The sequence below is a fragment of the Cephus cinctus genome, unplaced genomic scaffold (genome assembly GCF_000341935.2).
Source record: "Cephus cinctus unplaced genomic scaffold, Ccin1 Ccin1_scaffold0330, whole genome shotgun sequence".
In the NCBI taxonomy this organism is placed as follows: domain Eukaryota; kingdom Metazoa; phylum Arthropoda; class Insecta; order Hymenoptera; family Cephidae; genus Cephus; species Cephus cinctus.
The window spans coordinates 77,371-93,920 of NW_014333027.1; the positions used below are offsets into that span (position 1 = coordinate 77,371).

Below are 16,550 nucleotides of genomic sequence, written 5' to 3' on the forward strand. Positions count from 1 at the left end.
TTTTTTTACTTCATACGTTGAACATTTTCACTATAAAAATAAATATCATTAGCTACTTTTACATTGTAATACATGTCATATTTATTATTATTCTTCATGAACAACATTACAATATATTGTTCTATTCCTATGATATATACCTATTTGAGCTGCTATTTACAGAAAGATTATATAAAAATATCGACATATGATTACATACACAGTAAATGCCTCAAATAATATATACGTATATCTTGTGATTGATAAACTAGAATAATAGAATAATGTTTATAGCGTTTGTATTTCTGTATTTTTTTATACACCTGATATCATTAATTACGTATAGGCGGTAGTCAGTCAGTAAAAAGAGAATGCGAGCACTTCTGACATGTGTATACAGAGTATGAGCATATCAAGAGTATAGGCAATGCATCAAGATAGCTTTATATGCGAGGTTGCTTTAATGGAAATATGTAATATTCATTACCTAATATATCCATCAAGAATAAAATATGATTATTTTCATCAATCTCTGAAAAGATGAATACCAACAATGCACAAGATGAGAACTTTTGACTAAGAAATAGCTTTCCATTCACTTACAGATTAGTATCTGCGGAGTTTGAAATTTTGAAAATGTATGTACTGCTACAAAGATTTCAATAATAACCAAAATAAAAATTTACTGAGCCATTAGTCATGTGCGAATAAAATCTATATTACAAAATTGTGCACATCTTCAAGAGGAGCACTACATTTTATGAAAGCAACAATAGATCTGAAGTACTTAAAGTACCTTGTGCATTGTTTTCATAAATAAAACTGCCAAATACTTAAGTACCTGAGTTACTAAAGAATTCATAGATACAAATTATCGAAGGTTAGACGAACCATTGAGGATTGAGTTATTGTTTATAAAAAAAGAAAAAAAGGAATCCACAAACTAAATCATTAGAAAGATATTATCAAAACATTAAATAAACTTTATAATACTCTTAACTATCTGACGAAGAATCTTGCAGGGCGTCTTGACAGTTTACCATGGACGGTTTCCCAGTTTCCTCAACAGGATTGCCGCCATCAGGCGCCTGCCTAGACACTGCAGAAACTAAGGACTCCGAGCTCAAAGAACTGGCGTCATCAACATCGACGCGCGTTTGACTAGCCGATGATTTCTCCATGGAGATAGTCGTTGTGGAGTCTGTACTATTGCTAGCCATCAACTCATCACATGTAGGCTTATGTATAACCGTTATGTCAATATTACCATCAATATTTTCTGATATTCCAGAAGGAGTCAATCTGAAAATTTCCATATTGTCTGGAGTGTCCAATGAACTTCTCCGCACTCTAGTGTGGCTGGCTGATTCACTCATTAATGACGTATCAAGCTCTACTAAGTTTCTTATTCTGCTCAATCCATTATTCAGAGTTGCATTAAAGGTCTGTGTATATCTGTTATCCAATTGCTCAACAGCTTCTCCTTCGGGAGTGGAATTAAGGTTCTGAAAATCTTGTATCATGCTCGACTGTATAGATACGGCACTATCTATCTGAACATCTGGTATTAGATGCGGATATAACAAAGGATTAAAGATGCTATCCAAGTCCATGTGCCGTACATTAGATGTTATAAGATGTGTAGTTAAATCATCACATTCCGTAGCGTCGTTGTTCTCTTCGGTAACAAGTTCCTCGCGGATCAATGCTGATACTCGACTTCTTTTATGAGACTTCTCATTCAATGATGAATTGGTTGTCGTGTTGCTATCACGAACATTGCTTGTCCCTTGATTCTGTAATATTGCTAATTTATTTCTTGTGCTCTTTTCTGATTCTCCAGCATCTGCTTGCGTAGGCACAGTGCGAACGTTAACTTCCTGATTGCATTTAGCATCGTTCTGAAAGTTATTGTTGTTGTGACGCAAACTCGATATCAGATCTATTATGTTTCTCTTCATGGTGAAATTACCGGAAGGAGGTGGCGCCGCAGTTAATTGGGATGATAATTTATCCAATAAATGACTTATATGAGTCTTCGTTCCCCTTGTTGGATGTTCGCTGTGGTTTTCGCATAAAGATTCGTTTGAGTAACGGTGCGTTTGGATTTGTTGCATGTGATTACCATTTGATAGATTCTGGCTAGAACGTAGATTTGAACTAGTAGAGTAACCGGTGTCTGTTAGATTTCCATCGAAACTTATGGTATTATTGTCGCTCAATATCTGGGCGACTGATCGAGATTGAATATCTTGAAATTCCGTGGGTGTACGACTAATATTCGCCGTAATATTGCGATCCGGAGATTGAGTATTTCTTGTGGAAACTGATTGCCACAGTTCATTATTATGGTAACCACTCAGCGTAGTGATACTTTGGACATTTCCATTTTCATTGTTCTCGACTTCCATTTCTGGTTCATTAGGATCAAAGTCATTTTCAAAGTCGTCGTCAAACGGTGCGTTAGTAACGTCATGTAAGCGCGACTGTAATCGCTTTGTGATTTCATCAAGCTCAGTTAATTTTTGTCTGAAAGAAAAATTCATTAATACAATCAGTATTAAGTATTATTTGTTAAACAAGTAGACGAAAAGTAATAACGGAAACCAACTTTAGAGAAAGGGATAAGAAAGACATGGATGCACCACCAAGTTCAAGTCCTATGTCCGCCATAGTATCTATATCCACTTGATTGTGATTAGTCGATAATTTCTCAATATCTTCTTGATTACAAGATGTTACTAGATTATTGACTGTAGCACTGTTCAGCGTTATATTTTGCTCGCGGGGTGGGAGCAAATTTGGCTGTAATGGATCAGCTAGTTGTGTTTTTGTTATACTTGTTGTGGAAGTTGATTTACCAAAAGTTGAAATATTATCCAGTGGTGTTACGCTGACCTGAAAGTAAACCAGGATTTGAATTAAATACAAGTACTATAATAGAGATATTTCATAGATGCAATTAATACCTTTATTTGACCATTGCACTTCCCAGTGAAATCCATTATATGAAACCATCCAGATACTAATGGAAATCCGGCCGTAAGGACGGATAAATCAATAGCAGAGAATCCAATGACTATATCTTTATCCAAATCGACTGTAGTACTTATTTGGGGGTCAGACAAGCGCCACACTTTTAGAATTAATCTCTTTTCGTCCTAAAGAAGTATAGCATATGGTAACTGCTTCAAAATATTAAATGTGTACCAGACTAAATACTTACATTCACCAGCAATTCTGTAGGTAATCTAGTGTCGCATCTCCATTCCCACTTTGGATTGCAACTGTTAACGCACACATTAGTTATGATGTATGAGCCGAATTGGCTGGAGTAGCCAGATTGTACTTTTTGAAACGTGACGTAAGTACTAGGCTCATAGGTGCCTTCTGGTTTCTCAACCTTTGGCAAATGAAGAGCGCACTCTACCTCGACCACGGCCCTAAACGATGGATCTTCATAGTTTTGTGCGTCAGCATCCAATTGCTCATCACCCGCAGGTTGTGTTGTAGATATTGGATTTGGCATAGACACTCCATAGCTTGTACTAGGTGCTAGGTTCGTTGCTTCATCAAACTCAGCACCAACGCCAACGCTTCTGTATAATTCAGTAGGCATTTGAAAGTTATCCCTAGGACTTCCGTCGCTGCTGTTATCAGAGATGCTGTTGTTACTCGACGGATTCAAACAGAGAGTCTCAATACCATCGTTTCTTTTAATTTCACGAAAATTACCAGTCTGTGTTTTTACAGTTTGATTAGTCCCGGTTTTAGGAACATTTAAGGCCTGGGCCAATCGGTCGACCAGAGCATGAAGGACAGAATTTTGTGTCTGGCCTCCACTGCTCTCTGCGTTAAGAACGCTGCAACCATTGAACACGTCTACGGTGCTGATTTCCGTCTGGCATTCTTGACTCTTAAAATTTTGCATGTTGGTGGCTCTGTTATTTATAATTAAATTGTCGTCGGTGTAAACTCCTTGATTATAATTCGTTGCTCTAGCGTCGTGTGCTTCTTCAGGATCTCCCTGAAGATTGGCTGAACGATGATTTGGATTGCTCGTACAATTATGAATTGTACGTGGTGTCACTATACACTCTCTAAGACCTCTTGTCATCTCTAATAGTGCAATCTGATCGGCTGTACCAAGAGCTACCAGGGCTAATAATTGACCGCAAGATCTTCCTGTTACTGGATCCGCAACAGGAACCCATCCATCAACACTGATTACTGGATACTGGAGAAATTTTTTAATGAGATTATGGACATTTAATTGGAATTATCTACTAAACTTTAATTACCTTCGATAGTAACAGATGCGGCAGTACTAATGGATCTCTATAAGCAACGTAAAGTTGATGAACTGGCAGTTTTGCTATTCCTAGGAGACTATCTACTCCTGCATTACTTCTACTGTATACTTCTGTCACAATACAATTATCTTTTGTACGTTCTAGGACGTCAGGACCATGAAGTAAAGGAACAAGCTAGAACAAGTGTCAATGAAATACTAAATGTCTTACTGTCCATCAAAGAAAAAAATCGTACTGCTAAAAAAGATTTACTTGATGAAAGTGATAAAATGGATTATCCGTATTACTGCAAAGACGACTAGCAGCTCTATCTTCTCTCCAAAATGCACGGCAGATAAGGTAAGTATTTGATTGCGGTAAATCCTTACCCTCAGCAATATATATTAAACCATGTAATAAAACCTGTAAGCGTAAAGCAATAAAAGATATATGAATTTAAAAATGATAAAATAATTTAAAAAATTCCCAAAAGATGCCTGTACCTTATCCTTGTAATTTTCTCCAGGAGTCTCAATGCCTATCGTTCTGTCGCTTCCATTTTGTTTCTTCCTTTCAGTTATGTCTTTCCTATTATCCACTGTTAAATTATTCTCATTAGTTCTGCAATCTATTTGCTTTGTTGATGCTGACGTGGCTCTGCTGTTTGTTTTTGATTCCGTTCCTGTGGCCGTTCTATACCTGTCAGTGGCCAAGTTGACCGAGGAAGGTACTTCCAGAATTGGAATATTTTCCTTCGTAGAATTTATGGCATCTAGTCATACACCAATTTTGTTTGTAGTTCTTTCAATGCAATTGGTACTTTAATGTGTCTACAAAGAGTTAAAGACTTACCCACAAAGTGCTTTCCAAAGTGAATACGTTCACATCCCAATTCTACAGAAACTTTGAGCTCCCCTATTTTAATTCCTTTATTCACAATGGCTAATTTCTGTATCATACTCAAGTATTCAGTCTTGGCCACTTCGTTTATATAGATGGAACCCACGCCAAGTTCTGTAGGCGTTCTTTGATTTAAGTGTCGGATAAATATTTTGAATTTCAAGGGCAGATCCGTGGACAGACAGGATTGTGATATATCGTATATAGCTTGATGATTGAAGTAAACAACTACAAATAAACAGATCTCAGCATTCATTCATCTCCTTTACAACACTGAGCAGTTATCCTTGCATTGATTTTGAAAGTTGATATATACCTTGACCAATTTGCTTTTTTGAACAAAGTTTTGTAGGTCTGTGACTCTCAAATTGCCTGGATGGCTGTTTCGCCCTTATGAATGCAGTATCATACTGTATGAAATAAGTTACCGATAGTGGTACACCATCACCACCTGCAAAGTAAATTAATTAGAGAAAATGTCTTTTAAAAAGAATAGGTTACAATTATATTATCGTACGGAAGAGACAGGAGGATTTCACTCTTCGGTAACCAGCTGAACTTAGGGTAAGTGACTCTATGAAAATCTTTAGACAGTCCACATGTTCTAAAGGTGATGGTTCTGAAAAGAAATAATAGAACGTGATTTTATTACATCCAAATTTTCTTTAAAACTGTTTCATGTTTATAAGACCGAACAAACCTTTTGGTATTGAATGAATTGTTTCTCTGGAGAATATTTCCTCTAAAATTGGATCACTTTTTGTAACTTGGCTAGTATCTTTCTTAAACTCTTGAATTTTATTATTCTTGCAAGATTCTATTGTTTCCGAAGCCAAATTAAGTAGGCTTGGAGAGGGTGACATTGACCTCAGAGTTTCCAAAGCTTTGCGCTCGTCATGATGGCTCATTTTTTTTCCCAAAAAATATTCATAGAGCTTTGCCTCGTTTTCTACAGAACTGTCTGAATGAAAGCTATCTAAAGTGGAACATTCACTAAGAGCTAGAAGATCTTCATTATGTGTCTCTTTGAGAATAACACCTCGCAGTCTTTGGGCTCTAGCTACCACTTGTGCAACAAGTTTATCTGTTACTTCCATATTGAATTTTTTAGAAGGTTCTTCTACTGTCATTCTCTTACCTTTCAAGATTGATTTATATGTGTTTTCATTTTGCTTTGCATTTTTAATAGCAAGTGGGCTACCTGATTTGCAGTATAAAACTGAAGTGTCTCTGTTACATCTTTTGGAATCTTTTAAAACAGAATCAGTACCCAAATATAAATTGTCCTTCTCGAAATGATGTTTCCATAGGTTTTTTTCTTTTGCAGTAGTTTTAGGGAGCTTAGTCATATTTAGCAATTTAATAGCCACATGTATGTCACCCACTCTGTTTCCAGTGTTGTTCAAAATTGGAAAATATCTCGAGTATAACTTTGCTCCAAAGATATCTTGTAATGCAGTTACATGAGTTGTTCCAAGTACTTGGTGCGTATTTTCAGAAATTATCACTAACTCAATAGTCTCACAATTGCTGATGTATTCTTCAAATAAATTAATATTTGTTCTAATGGTGTAAGTCTCTACAACTTCTTCTTCAAGTCTGGTTGAGCCTGTTTTAATATCAACTGGTCTGTGATAAAAAGGCATCATATTTAAAATAGTACATTAAAGATATACAAATATATCGAAGTCTTGTAATATTACCAATTAAACTATTCAATAGCAATCTAAGTTAATTTATCTTTAAAGTACCTGAATTGAGCACTATCGAGTTCACCCCACCAGGAAGCTAGTACAGCAACGTCTCCAGGACTTCTTCTGCACCAGACGATCTCGTCAACTATAAGTTGAAGATACCCGTGTATTTTGCCCTCTACGAGAGGCGGTAGAGATCGGCGCACTTTCACCTCCGAATCCATTTGTCATAATATAACTTATACATTACTGAATCCTTCACCGATCTGTCATCGGATTAGGTTAATTACATTCAACCTTTGACAACACGCCAAAGAAGCGATCGCAGCTTTGCTTAGAAGCAAGTAGCACTTACAAACGCACGTTCCTCACGAACTGTCAACCAATGGAACAACGCGTCTAGAGGAATTCCTTCCTTCCTTTCCATATGGCTGACTCCTCCAATGAGGAGATCTGCCATGTCTAGAGGAATTCACGTTGTGCTATCCGTCGAGAGCACTGAAATATAAGTGCCTATATTGGAACGTGAATGATATTGGTGGGGGCCGCGTAGAAAAAGATAGTGAGGAAACAGGCCAATGTAGTAGACTGTCTCTATTACACACTGTACAGTCTCTCAAAAAGTTTAAGCTGAGATAAAGCACTGCGCAGGGGGGAGGATTATGCCAATATAACCTGAAATAATGGTACACATTTTATTTTGAAGACTGTTAAATATTTTTTCCGATTTTACAAGGGTTTACGGATTACTTGACCGCAATGAAGAGTGTACTTGTATTTCAGTGCTCGCTCCATTGCACCACGGCTAGCACCACTGGCACTGACATGCTGGCGAAACATTTTTGCAAGGCTTGTGCACCACAGGCGCAGTTCAATTCGAAAAGAACAACCTACTACAGGTGCGTTCGACTTATCGCCCGCAACGCTCCCAACATCGTTGTGTCTTTAAATATTAAATGTATTGGATAGAGAAACAACGATGTTGCGGGCGATAAGTGGAACGCACTCTAATAGCGTACAAATTCATTATATCTATGTATATGCAATAACAAAAACATTGTATAAATTAGAAGGCAACAATTAAAATATATTTAATGGTTGAAATAACTAAGCCCGTAGATATATTTTTTTTAAATTGCTATATCTTAACACTATTGTAGCATAACTTTAAATTAAAAGAAAGGATTTTCACAAACACATCAAAAACGGAAAACTTACAAACCAGTTTCTGACCAATAATTATTTACAGAATTTCTGTAGCTATTATAGTGCAATATAATCTGCTTATTACGATGCTACTAAATCGTTTTATCAATGTAACATTAAAAAATATTGACCATTATCCTGTTTTTTGGAAGATATCTTAACCAAACCAATGGTTTCCCATACAGTCTCTTGTCCATTGAGTTTGACAAACCCAACACCACTGAAAACCGCAACCAGCTCTTGTGCAAACAATGTGCATGCAACCGCCTATTGAGAACCAGAAAAATGTAAGTTTGAAATGGAAATTAATCGACGAACAGCAATTATCTTAAAATGAAATTAACTGCTGTGAACAAATCAAATCCTTAACTGATTTGAGGTTTTTCGATCATCATAATCATTAAAGTAACATTCATAGTGAAACAGTTAATTAATAAAGATGTAAAAAATCTTTTAATTCTAAACCATAAAGTATGAAAATTTATCAAAATTCTACATAACCAAAATAGAGACTTCAATTTAGGTCATGAGAACTGTGCGATAAATTTTATTCAAACTTAACATAGCTTTAAATTAATGTGTCATCTTACACACACATAAAATTCAAATCTTCATCTTGAAATGCATCTAAGTGATGGAATCAACCATAAAAACCGTAATCAAGTGTTTTTAAAAATTTAATTTCCTTACTTTACTTAATATTATAATTTACCGTCTCGTTCAGTAGGTGTTCTGCATTTAGGGCATGGTTTTGTTGACACTTTAATTGTTTTCTTACTAGCTTCATCCCATTTTGCCTAAAATAATGAATAAAAATTGCAAAACATGGTCGTCAAAAATATTTACCTTTATAAATACTTTAACTTTATAAACTTTATAAATACTAATATATTCAACATATGTAATAAAATTCAATTAATTACAACTATAACAAAACAACACGAATCGTAGACTCAATACGTGACTAATTCCTTAATGATTTTTATTAAACATACGTCTTTGGCTTTCAATGGATCTACAGCATATGTACCAGTAGCAGGATTCTGAGAACTAGACAATACTGGGTGCTGTGTTTCGCAGTCATCAACGTGAAATCCTTGCAAGCACCTTCGGCAAAAAACATACTGAAAATCATAAAACACTCATTAATAATTTAATATGTTGTTTCAATTTCAATTATTCAATTCCAATAGGATGTTACATACACCACAACCGCCAATGCACTGAATTTTACGACATTCCTCGTCGGTAGTATCAGTGTCTGGAGACTGTGGAATTATTCCCATTCCACAATCTGGTTGTGGACATAAAAGTCCACCAGCTTTTAAAACATATTCCTCTGTGCCAAAACGTTGATACTGCTCATACTAAATATGTTTTTATTGTCAAAATATAATAGAATATATATACACATTTTACATAAATTTAAAATAACTATTGAATTTCATATACCCAATTGAGAATCCCTATGTCATATGCAAGTAAGTTTTTATTTGGAATGTCTTAAACTAAATAAAAGACATATATACATTCATTCAAATTCACTTTGTGCATGCAATATTTGTAAAAATAATTAGGTATTAAGATATGCATGTTTAATAATTATTATGGCATCTGTATATATCCTACCTGATGTGCGTTCAAAAGATGAAAGTGGTGAACTTCCAGTATGTAAGAATCAGGACATCCTGTAGGACATGGAAGTGTATAATACCCATGAACAGTATCAAATTCAAAGTGTCGATCATGTAATCGAGCTGTACAATAATCACAAAAACAGTCTAAACAGGTTACATGGCCTGCTTCGCATGGAAATACCAATACTGTATCTCTGCAAGGAATAGATAAGAAGTGGAAAATATCTATCACATTATTAGCTACTTAAGTAATACTAATTATGATTGTTGACAGGTATGAGATCTACTTTGAGAAATAAACTGTTTATAGCTCCTAATAGTCCCATTACAGTGGTGCTAATCTTACACAATAACTACACTTCACATAGTACATGTAAGGAAGACAAATGAAACAATCACAAATAATATAAATATTCTACATACCTAATATCTGTACAAGCAAGGCACGGGACCTTTCTAAGATTAGGTTTAATCAGATACAATGGTACAGACTCATCAGTCTCACCAAGACTCGTATGGTTTGCACACTTGAAATAAAACTTAGCATATAGAATTTGTGATTCAATTTCTTCAGTATGTGTTACTGATAAAGGAGGCAGACAGAAATCATTCTCACAGTGCACAGTAATGCGCTGTGGCAGTAGTACATCTGGCCAACACTGAGGATCTCGGTCAACAGTGACTGCTCCACTACTACATCTTTCACAGCGTACCCTTAGTTTACCAGGCTGCACAGATTTACATGGTGCAGAACAATAAACGTAGAAATGTGCGCGATTTTCTTCCTGCTCTGTAAAAATTAATATATTTTCAATTACAGAAAATTGCTTGAATACCACTTGTCTATTTTTAATAATATCTATGGTCAGTACATGACTTTAGTGTCACATTGAGATGATTCTTCTACATTCGAACTCGTAAGGTAGTGACCCTTCAAAAAGACACTGATACTGTTGCTCAAAGGAATTATATACACATATGAATTATTATTACAAATGCAACAATTATCTCCACCTTGTTCACTTATAGTGGTAACTGATTCTTCAGCTTCTTCTAGAGGTAAGTCAGTCAAAGTCTCATTCATAGGCTTACTTCCACTTTCATTCACATCAGAATTTTCAGAAGCTAATTCCTCAATTGTGTCTTGAGGTAAATTCAATTTCCGCGTCCGATTTCGACCTGGTTGTGTTCGTACTACATGTAAAATGCTCTGTTGGCCTAAATCACATTCCTGAAATAATATAAGCATAAATCAATTATCATACATCATTATTTCATGCAAGAAATATACTTATTTTAAAATTAGAACTAATAATTTATATTAAATTATAGCTTGCATCAATAAAAAATGCATTAAAAAATCATAGTCTCTATCTCATTATTTGTCAATTGTAGGGTGGTTCGGTTATACGAAGATAGGTTACTTTACTAAAAATAAATAAATATTATTCGTTAATAAAGAATTAAAATGCTTTTTTATTTATACAATTGTATACCTCAATAATTGTGGAATTATGTAATTCTTTCCCAGCTAATATAACTTTCAAATCTTCGGGCAAAATACCAAGCCGAGGTGCTACAACTTCTTTCACGTTTTTAATGTCCCACTTTGGATCCAAATCGACACATAAAGTATTTCCTTCGTTTGTTTTGACGTAAATACTTAATGAATTGGATATTCTTCGTTTGCCAAACCAAAATAGTTGTAACATCCTAATAAATGCATTCAACACAACGTCAAAGAAAAAATTCATCACTTTTACTCCAAGCAGAAATTTAACTTCTTCCTCTTTCTTTATATGTATATTTCAGTGGTCAAAAGTTGGATCGTACGCTTGTGGCGAGCATGATAGGGCTCTTATGGACTACGTTTACGCGGGTATGTTAAATCGGTTTAAGTATTACTAACTAAAGGAATTGACCAATCTTAAATATTCCTTACAAGTAAATAAGTCTATCATTTGTCTATTCCTTTAAATCAGTTTTAGATGAATCGGTTAGATCGTCGGGTAAATGTAGTCAGTAACTTAGTTCCAACGTGCAGAGTTTAAAAAGAGTTAAGCAGACTCATTGGTCAATTCCATTTAACTCCTTTATATGATTGGTTATCTGTGTTTAAGTAATTTTGGAACTTCCATGTTTTCATACATACGAATATTGACGATTATAATTAGTGTCACGTTGGTCACGTTCTTCAATTCGAGTGACGCCCGACGATCCTAGGTTTCAGTCACTTAAATTACAACTTAAATTGAGTTAGGTAGTTACCAAACGTAAATAATAAACACTCAATAATTTGTTAAATTTTCTTTATTATAATTGTAAATTTTATTCTTCATATAATTTTCAGTGTTTTACGAATAATTGCAACTGATTATCAGTAAATAGTAATTGATTCATTTATCGAGAGAAGAACAATACTGCAAGCCTTGCAGGCAATTTGCTATTAGTTTACTGCTTAATATTTATAACCATTTATTGCTGTTAATATGACAACAAAGAAGGATATACTCATTCCTATGGTTTTGCATTATATGCATTGTTGTTCGGTTGCTGTAACAATCGCATGCACTTTGATATTTCGGTTTTATAGGATTAAATAAGACAGTCGATTATACGGAATTTTGACGAGGGGTATAATAATAAAACTGATACGAATATGTAATCTAAATATTTCGTTATATTTTGTACATTATTAAGTAAATAATAAAACAGTACATAAATATAAGAATCATATAATGAAATTGACATTTTACTTAATTATATCATATTCCATCATAAGAAACCAATAGCTGTAATTAAAACTAAGGCTTTACAATTATATTTTAAATAGAATGTATTGCGTATAATTTTTGTTATATAACAATGAATGCTTAGATTTATATAGATTAATTATATAATATATATTGTATCAGTATAGAACTCTGCAAGACATAACAATTTGCTGAATTGACTGTAGATAAACGTGTTTCACACTTCACACATAAGTAATACCAAATATAAAATTGCTTTGGCAATGCAATCATATTCAATACTTTGCTCCTTGCAGGTTATCTCCATTCTTATGGTTACTTCTTTTACAGATATTTATATTTCTTAGTAACGTTGCTAATATGTTTGCATATATTGGCGAGAAAGTAGTTCAAGGCAAGTTAACAATTACAGTATCTGAAACAGTGCATCATCATAGATCTGTTTACTTTTACAAAAAACCTATATTAATTTAGTTTCAGGAAATGTCGTACTTCGTCACATGCAACTAAAATATAAAGTACTATAGGGTAGTGCGATTGTGTCCCACGACCATTCAAAATAAATCACTATTGAACAATATAATATTATTAAAATAGTTTGGCTTTTTAACATGTAATAGTTATGTATATATTCATTTAAAAGTCATATTGGAAAAAAAATTTTAATGGAATTGGATCAAGGAATATAAAACATCGAAATTGATCTGATTTAGACCTTTAGATTGAATACCATGCCCAGGAACTGTTCGTAATGTATTGTGATGACTCCATCCTGATCAGTGTCATATTGACGAAATGCAGAGGTTAAAGTCTGTAAATTTCGATAATCTGTGTTACATTCAGTATATAATGAGAACTAGTATAGAATTCAAAATAATATGGCACTGTGGATACTTACATAAAGAACTATGCAGCATTGAATAAAGTCATCGAAGTAAATAGTACCTCTACCAGCTCGATCGTATTTGCGTATTAGGGTATCTATTATATTGTCTGACAGTCGGTATCCAAAATTTGTTAGAGCTGTCTTTAATTCAACACGATCAATGTTTCCACTATTATCACGGTCAAAAGATCGGAAGCAGTTCTGCCAATCAGTGACATATTTCCATAGGGCACCAAACTCCTCGAAACTCACTGTTCCTGTTTGGTTTTTGTCAAACATACCTGGAGAAGCAGGATCGATTTTGTCAATGTCAAACATACCTGCATCAACAAACGCAAGCAAATTCGAAACCCATACAATCCCGCTTTTGAATCACCAATACCAAGCTTATAATTAGGATATGAAATGTATGGCATGACATGAAAAAGTTATTATTCACACAAACATAACTTACCAATCATTAAGCGAACAGTTTCTGGGTTGAATGGAGTCCATGTTCCATTTGAAAGTGCAACTTGAAGTTCATCAGCTGTAATGGCTCCAGAATGATCTTTATCCACTCTAAAAATGAAGGATTACTAATATGACAGCTTGTTATCAATATTATACCAATATTTCATTTGTGTAACTTTTAATGCAAACTATGATGATTATTAAATTTTACAACTGTCATCAAAATGCATAGATATATGCAAGTATGAAAGAAATTGTAATTGTGTCTAAATGATGAAAAATCGTGTACCAAAGCTTTGAATCAACATGTCATGAATCACTTGCAAGGTCACGTACGCAGAACTTGAAAAGTATTGTAAGAGGATATATTATAAATTATATACCTTTGGAATACATCCCACAGAAACTCGCGACTGGGTAGCGGCGAAACGAAGGACATTATGATTATATTTTCACTTCAGTAATTCCAAAACAATTGTACAATGAAATCGCTGTAAAACTTTCTACAAACGCCCTGTTTGTTTCCTGACCGGCTATGAGTAAGGGTATGAGTAAGGGTCTATGTCTCTATGCATTCATCTAACACATACATATATATAATAACCAGTCCGAATCCGGTATTCCTTGAATTATTCTTCCAACAACAGTAATAATCGAAATCAAATTCTTTCAGGAAGATGCGTTTATTGTACGTACGTTTCAGCGCTTATAAAGTTTCAGAAAAAAAATTATCTCAATTCAAGCAGATATCGTAATTTTATAATCTATGCAAAATTCATCGCCTTCTTGTGATATCTATGTAACCATGATATAACCTCTAAAAGTATTTATCATACAATACACAAGGAATCATGATAATCTTGACAAAACTTATATAAAACAAGAAATGCAATAAACATGCAGTCTACATACTGAACAGTTGTCATTACAAATGGAATAAGAACACTTTTCTAATTAAAAAGGATTCAATTTTATTATTGAACTTTTATAAGGAAAAATATATTACATTCTCAAGTAATGTGTGACGTATACTTACAGCATACGACTTTACCAGAAAAAACTAAGTTCACGCAACAGATTTGTATGTCTATATATCGCCAGAAAAAAAACGACATTAGTGATCTTTTATTTTTTGTATTCTCCACGCGCCTATTCTATAGCGTAGCCATATAAGCACTAGATCACGACCCATTTGTAACCAGCTCCAAAACGGTACGATTTTGGATCCTTCAATTTCCATCCAGTTCACAGCTATTTCCGTTATTGGAATGTTTAACGTTTGTGCTATATAAAGCATCTCTACGTCGAATGCCCACTTCTCCACGTGAAGTGACCGAAAGAGGATTCTCGCAGAGTTACGGGTCATTAATTTAAATCCGCACTGAGTATCTCGAATTCCCCTCACGCACAGAAACCAAACCAAAAAATGGAAGCCATGCATCAAAAATAAACGAAAAAAAGATCGTTTAGCAGTTTCTTCTTTCTCTAGGTGAGCACGAGAACCACATACAACAGCTTGTGCAGTAGCTGTTTTTTCTGGTTCATTTATATAATTGACTGTAACATAAAAAACAAAATACAATAGTCAAAGTTTTATTTAGGTAATTTAAAATAATATACTCTATACTGTATAGTGACTTTTAGTCTACTTACATCCTAAAATATCTGTCATGCTATCGTCCAACTTTTCTAAATCATTGAATTTTGTGGCACCATCGGCATCAGCAAACAAAATTGCACTACCTCGTGAACTTTCCACACCCTAGAATAGATACAGAATAAATGTACTGCTTATTCCGTTAAAAGTAACTTCTAGAAGAAAGCATATGGAAACAAACCAATCTCACAGCCCCACCTTTCCCGCGATTTTTTACTAGAGCCAGCACTCTAACAGTGTTATATTTCATTGCATAGCTTTCTGCAACTTTCACAGTATTGTCACTACTGCCATCACTGACAACAATGATTTCATATGTGAAGCCTGATTTTCGACAATGTTCCAAGTATTCTAAGCATTCATCAAGCATCGGGGGTACTGTAAAAAATATAAAAGTTATTGCAAGCTCTTTCTGTGCATTATTATATATTTTGCAATACCTACATCTCTCTTCTTCATTGTAGGCAGGAACAACCACACTTAAGTTAATGCTCCAATCGTCATAGAGAGATGGAAATGGTTCTTTCTTGTCCATTAAGGCATTATAGAAATATTTTTCATCCTCGTGTCTCCATACTTTTGGATAAGGCTGTGTTGTTATGTATAGTATAATACTAAGCTAAAAAGAAATAGAATTATACTGGAACACATAAAATACATTAAAAGTTCATTGTAAGATAGGAATATCGACTCTCTATATTAATTCTTTTAAAACTAACAAGAATAACCAAATGTCATTTGTGTTTACTACTGAATCAAGAATGATATTTGAACATAAACATAACCTGACTGAAGTGAAACATACCACTGTGGCGAAGACTAGGCCAAGTAAAAGAATATAAACAATCAAGCACTCTAAGGTGATCATCCTGGTGTTAGAGATCGATCAAATGTAACACTTTGAACACTTAAAGTGTCTAAATGGCGTAAATTTCGTGCCACGTATTCTTCGGAGTATTCGCGCCACATGGAAGTCTCGTATAAATGCTGATATAGCAAACATCCATTGCGCACGTCACAACTATGTTTAAACATCGAATAATTCTTCTACCTCACTTTTCTCAACAAATAAATTTCGTAAATTACTTAATTT

The 16,550-nt window shown here is 34.3% G+C and overlaps 4 protein-coding genes across 8 annotated transcripts; all 4 read right to left on the bottom strand.

Annotated features, from left to right (window-relative positions):
* Window positions 1-63: 63 nt before the first annotated feature.
* LOC107266816 lies at window positions 64-7,357 on the bottom strand. 2 transcript variants are annotated; one of them, XM_015737701.2, is made up of 13 exons: window positions 7,221-7,357; window positions 6,923-7,131; window positions 5,872-6,800; window positions 5,689-5,790; window positions 5,488-5,622; window positions 5,124-5,399; window positions 4,775-5,043; window positions 4,545-4,694; window positions 4,281-4,466; window positions 3,206-4,216; window positions 2,949-3,140; window positions 2,591-2,877; window positions 64-2,508 (listed from the first exon to the last, which is right to left on the bottom strand). In XM_015737701.2, exons 2-13 carry the CDS (start codon window positions 7,087-7,089, stop codon window positions 975-977), a joined length of 5,238 nt encoding a protein of 1,745 aa, XP_015593187.1. In that variant the 5' UTR covers window positions 7,090-7,131; window positions 7,221-7,357; the 3' UTR covers window positions 64-974. The 2 variants fall into 2 exon arrangements, with proteins under 2 accessions (XP_015593187.1, XP_024939739.1); XM_025083971.1 differs by lacking the exon at window positions 7,221-7,357 and having other exon boundaries at window positions 5,872-6,780; window positions 6,923-7,055.
* A 605-nt stretch (window positions 7,358-7,962) lies between these two features.
* LOC107266818 (E3 ubiquitin-protein ligase parkin) lies at window positions 7,963-11,651 on the bottom strand. Its single transcript, XM_015737704.2, has 8 exons — window positions 11,205-11,651; window positions 10,723-10,939; window positions 10,132-10,498; window positions 9,701-9,902; window positions 9,277-9,438; window positions 9,067-9,195; window positions 8,784-8,868; window positions 7,963-8,338 (listed from the first exon to the last, which is right to left on the bottom strand). The coding sequence occupies exons 1-8, from the start codon at window positions 11,460-11,462 to the stop codon at window positions 8,229-8,231; spliced, it is 1,530 nt and encodes a 509-aa protein (XP_015593190.1). The 5' UTR covers window positions 11,463-11,651; the 3' UTR covers window positions 7,963-8,228.
* Window positions 11,652-12,513: 862 nt separating this feature from the next.
* LOC107266822 (programmed cell death protein 6) lies at window positions 12,514-14,397 on the bottom strand. 4 transcript variants are annotated; one of them, XM_015737710.2, is made up of 5 exons: window positions 14,184-14,397; window positions 13,802-13,908; window positions 13,360-13,667; window positions 13,177-13,272; window positions 12,514-12,876 (listed from the first exon to the last, which is right to left on the bottom strand). In XM_015737710.2, the coding sequence occupies exons 1-5, from the start codon at window positions 14,237-14,239 to the stop codon at window positions 12,868-12,870; spliced, it is 576 nt and encodes a 191-aa protein (XP_015593196.1). In that variant the 5' UTR covers window positions 14,240-14,397; the 3' UTR covers window positions 12,514-12,867. The 4 variants fall into 4 exon arrangements, with proteins under 4 accessions (XP_015593196.1, XP_015593198.1, XP_015593197.1 ...); XM_015737712.2 differs by having other exon boundaries at window positions 13,360-13,628; window positions 14,184-14,372; XM_015737711.2 differs by having other exon boundaries at window positions 12,876-13,272; window positions 14,184-14,386.
* Window positions 14,398-14,754: 357 nt separating this feature from the next.
* LOC107266820 (dolichyl-phosphate beta-glucosyltransferase) lies at window positions 14,755-16,429 on the bottom strand. The gene is made up of 5 exons (XM_015737706.2): window positions 16,263-16,429; window positions 15,902-16,076; window positions 15,639-15,835; window positions 15,454-15,562; window positions 14,755-15,357 (listed from the first exon to the last, which is right to left on the bottom strand). The coding sequence occupies exons 1-5, from the start codon at window positions 16,323-16,325 to the stop codon at window positions 14,915-14,917; spliced, it is 987 nt and encodes a 328-aa protein (XP_015593192.1). The 5' UTR covers window positions 16,326-16,429; the 3' UTR covers window positions 14,755-14,914.
* Between the last annotated feature and the right edge of the window lie 121 nt (window positions 16,430-16,550).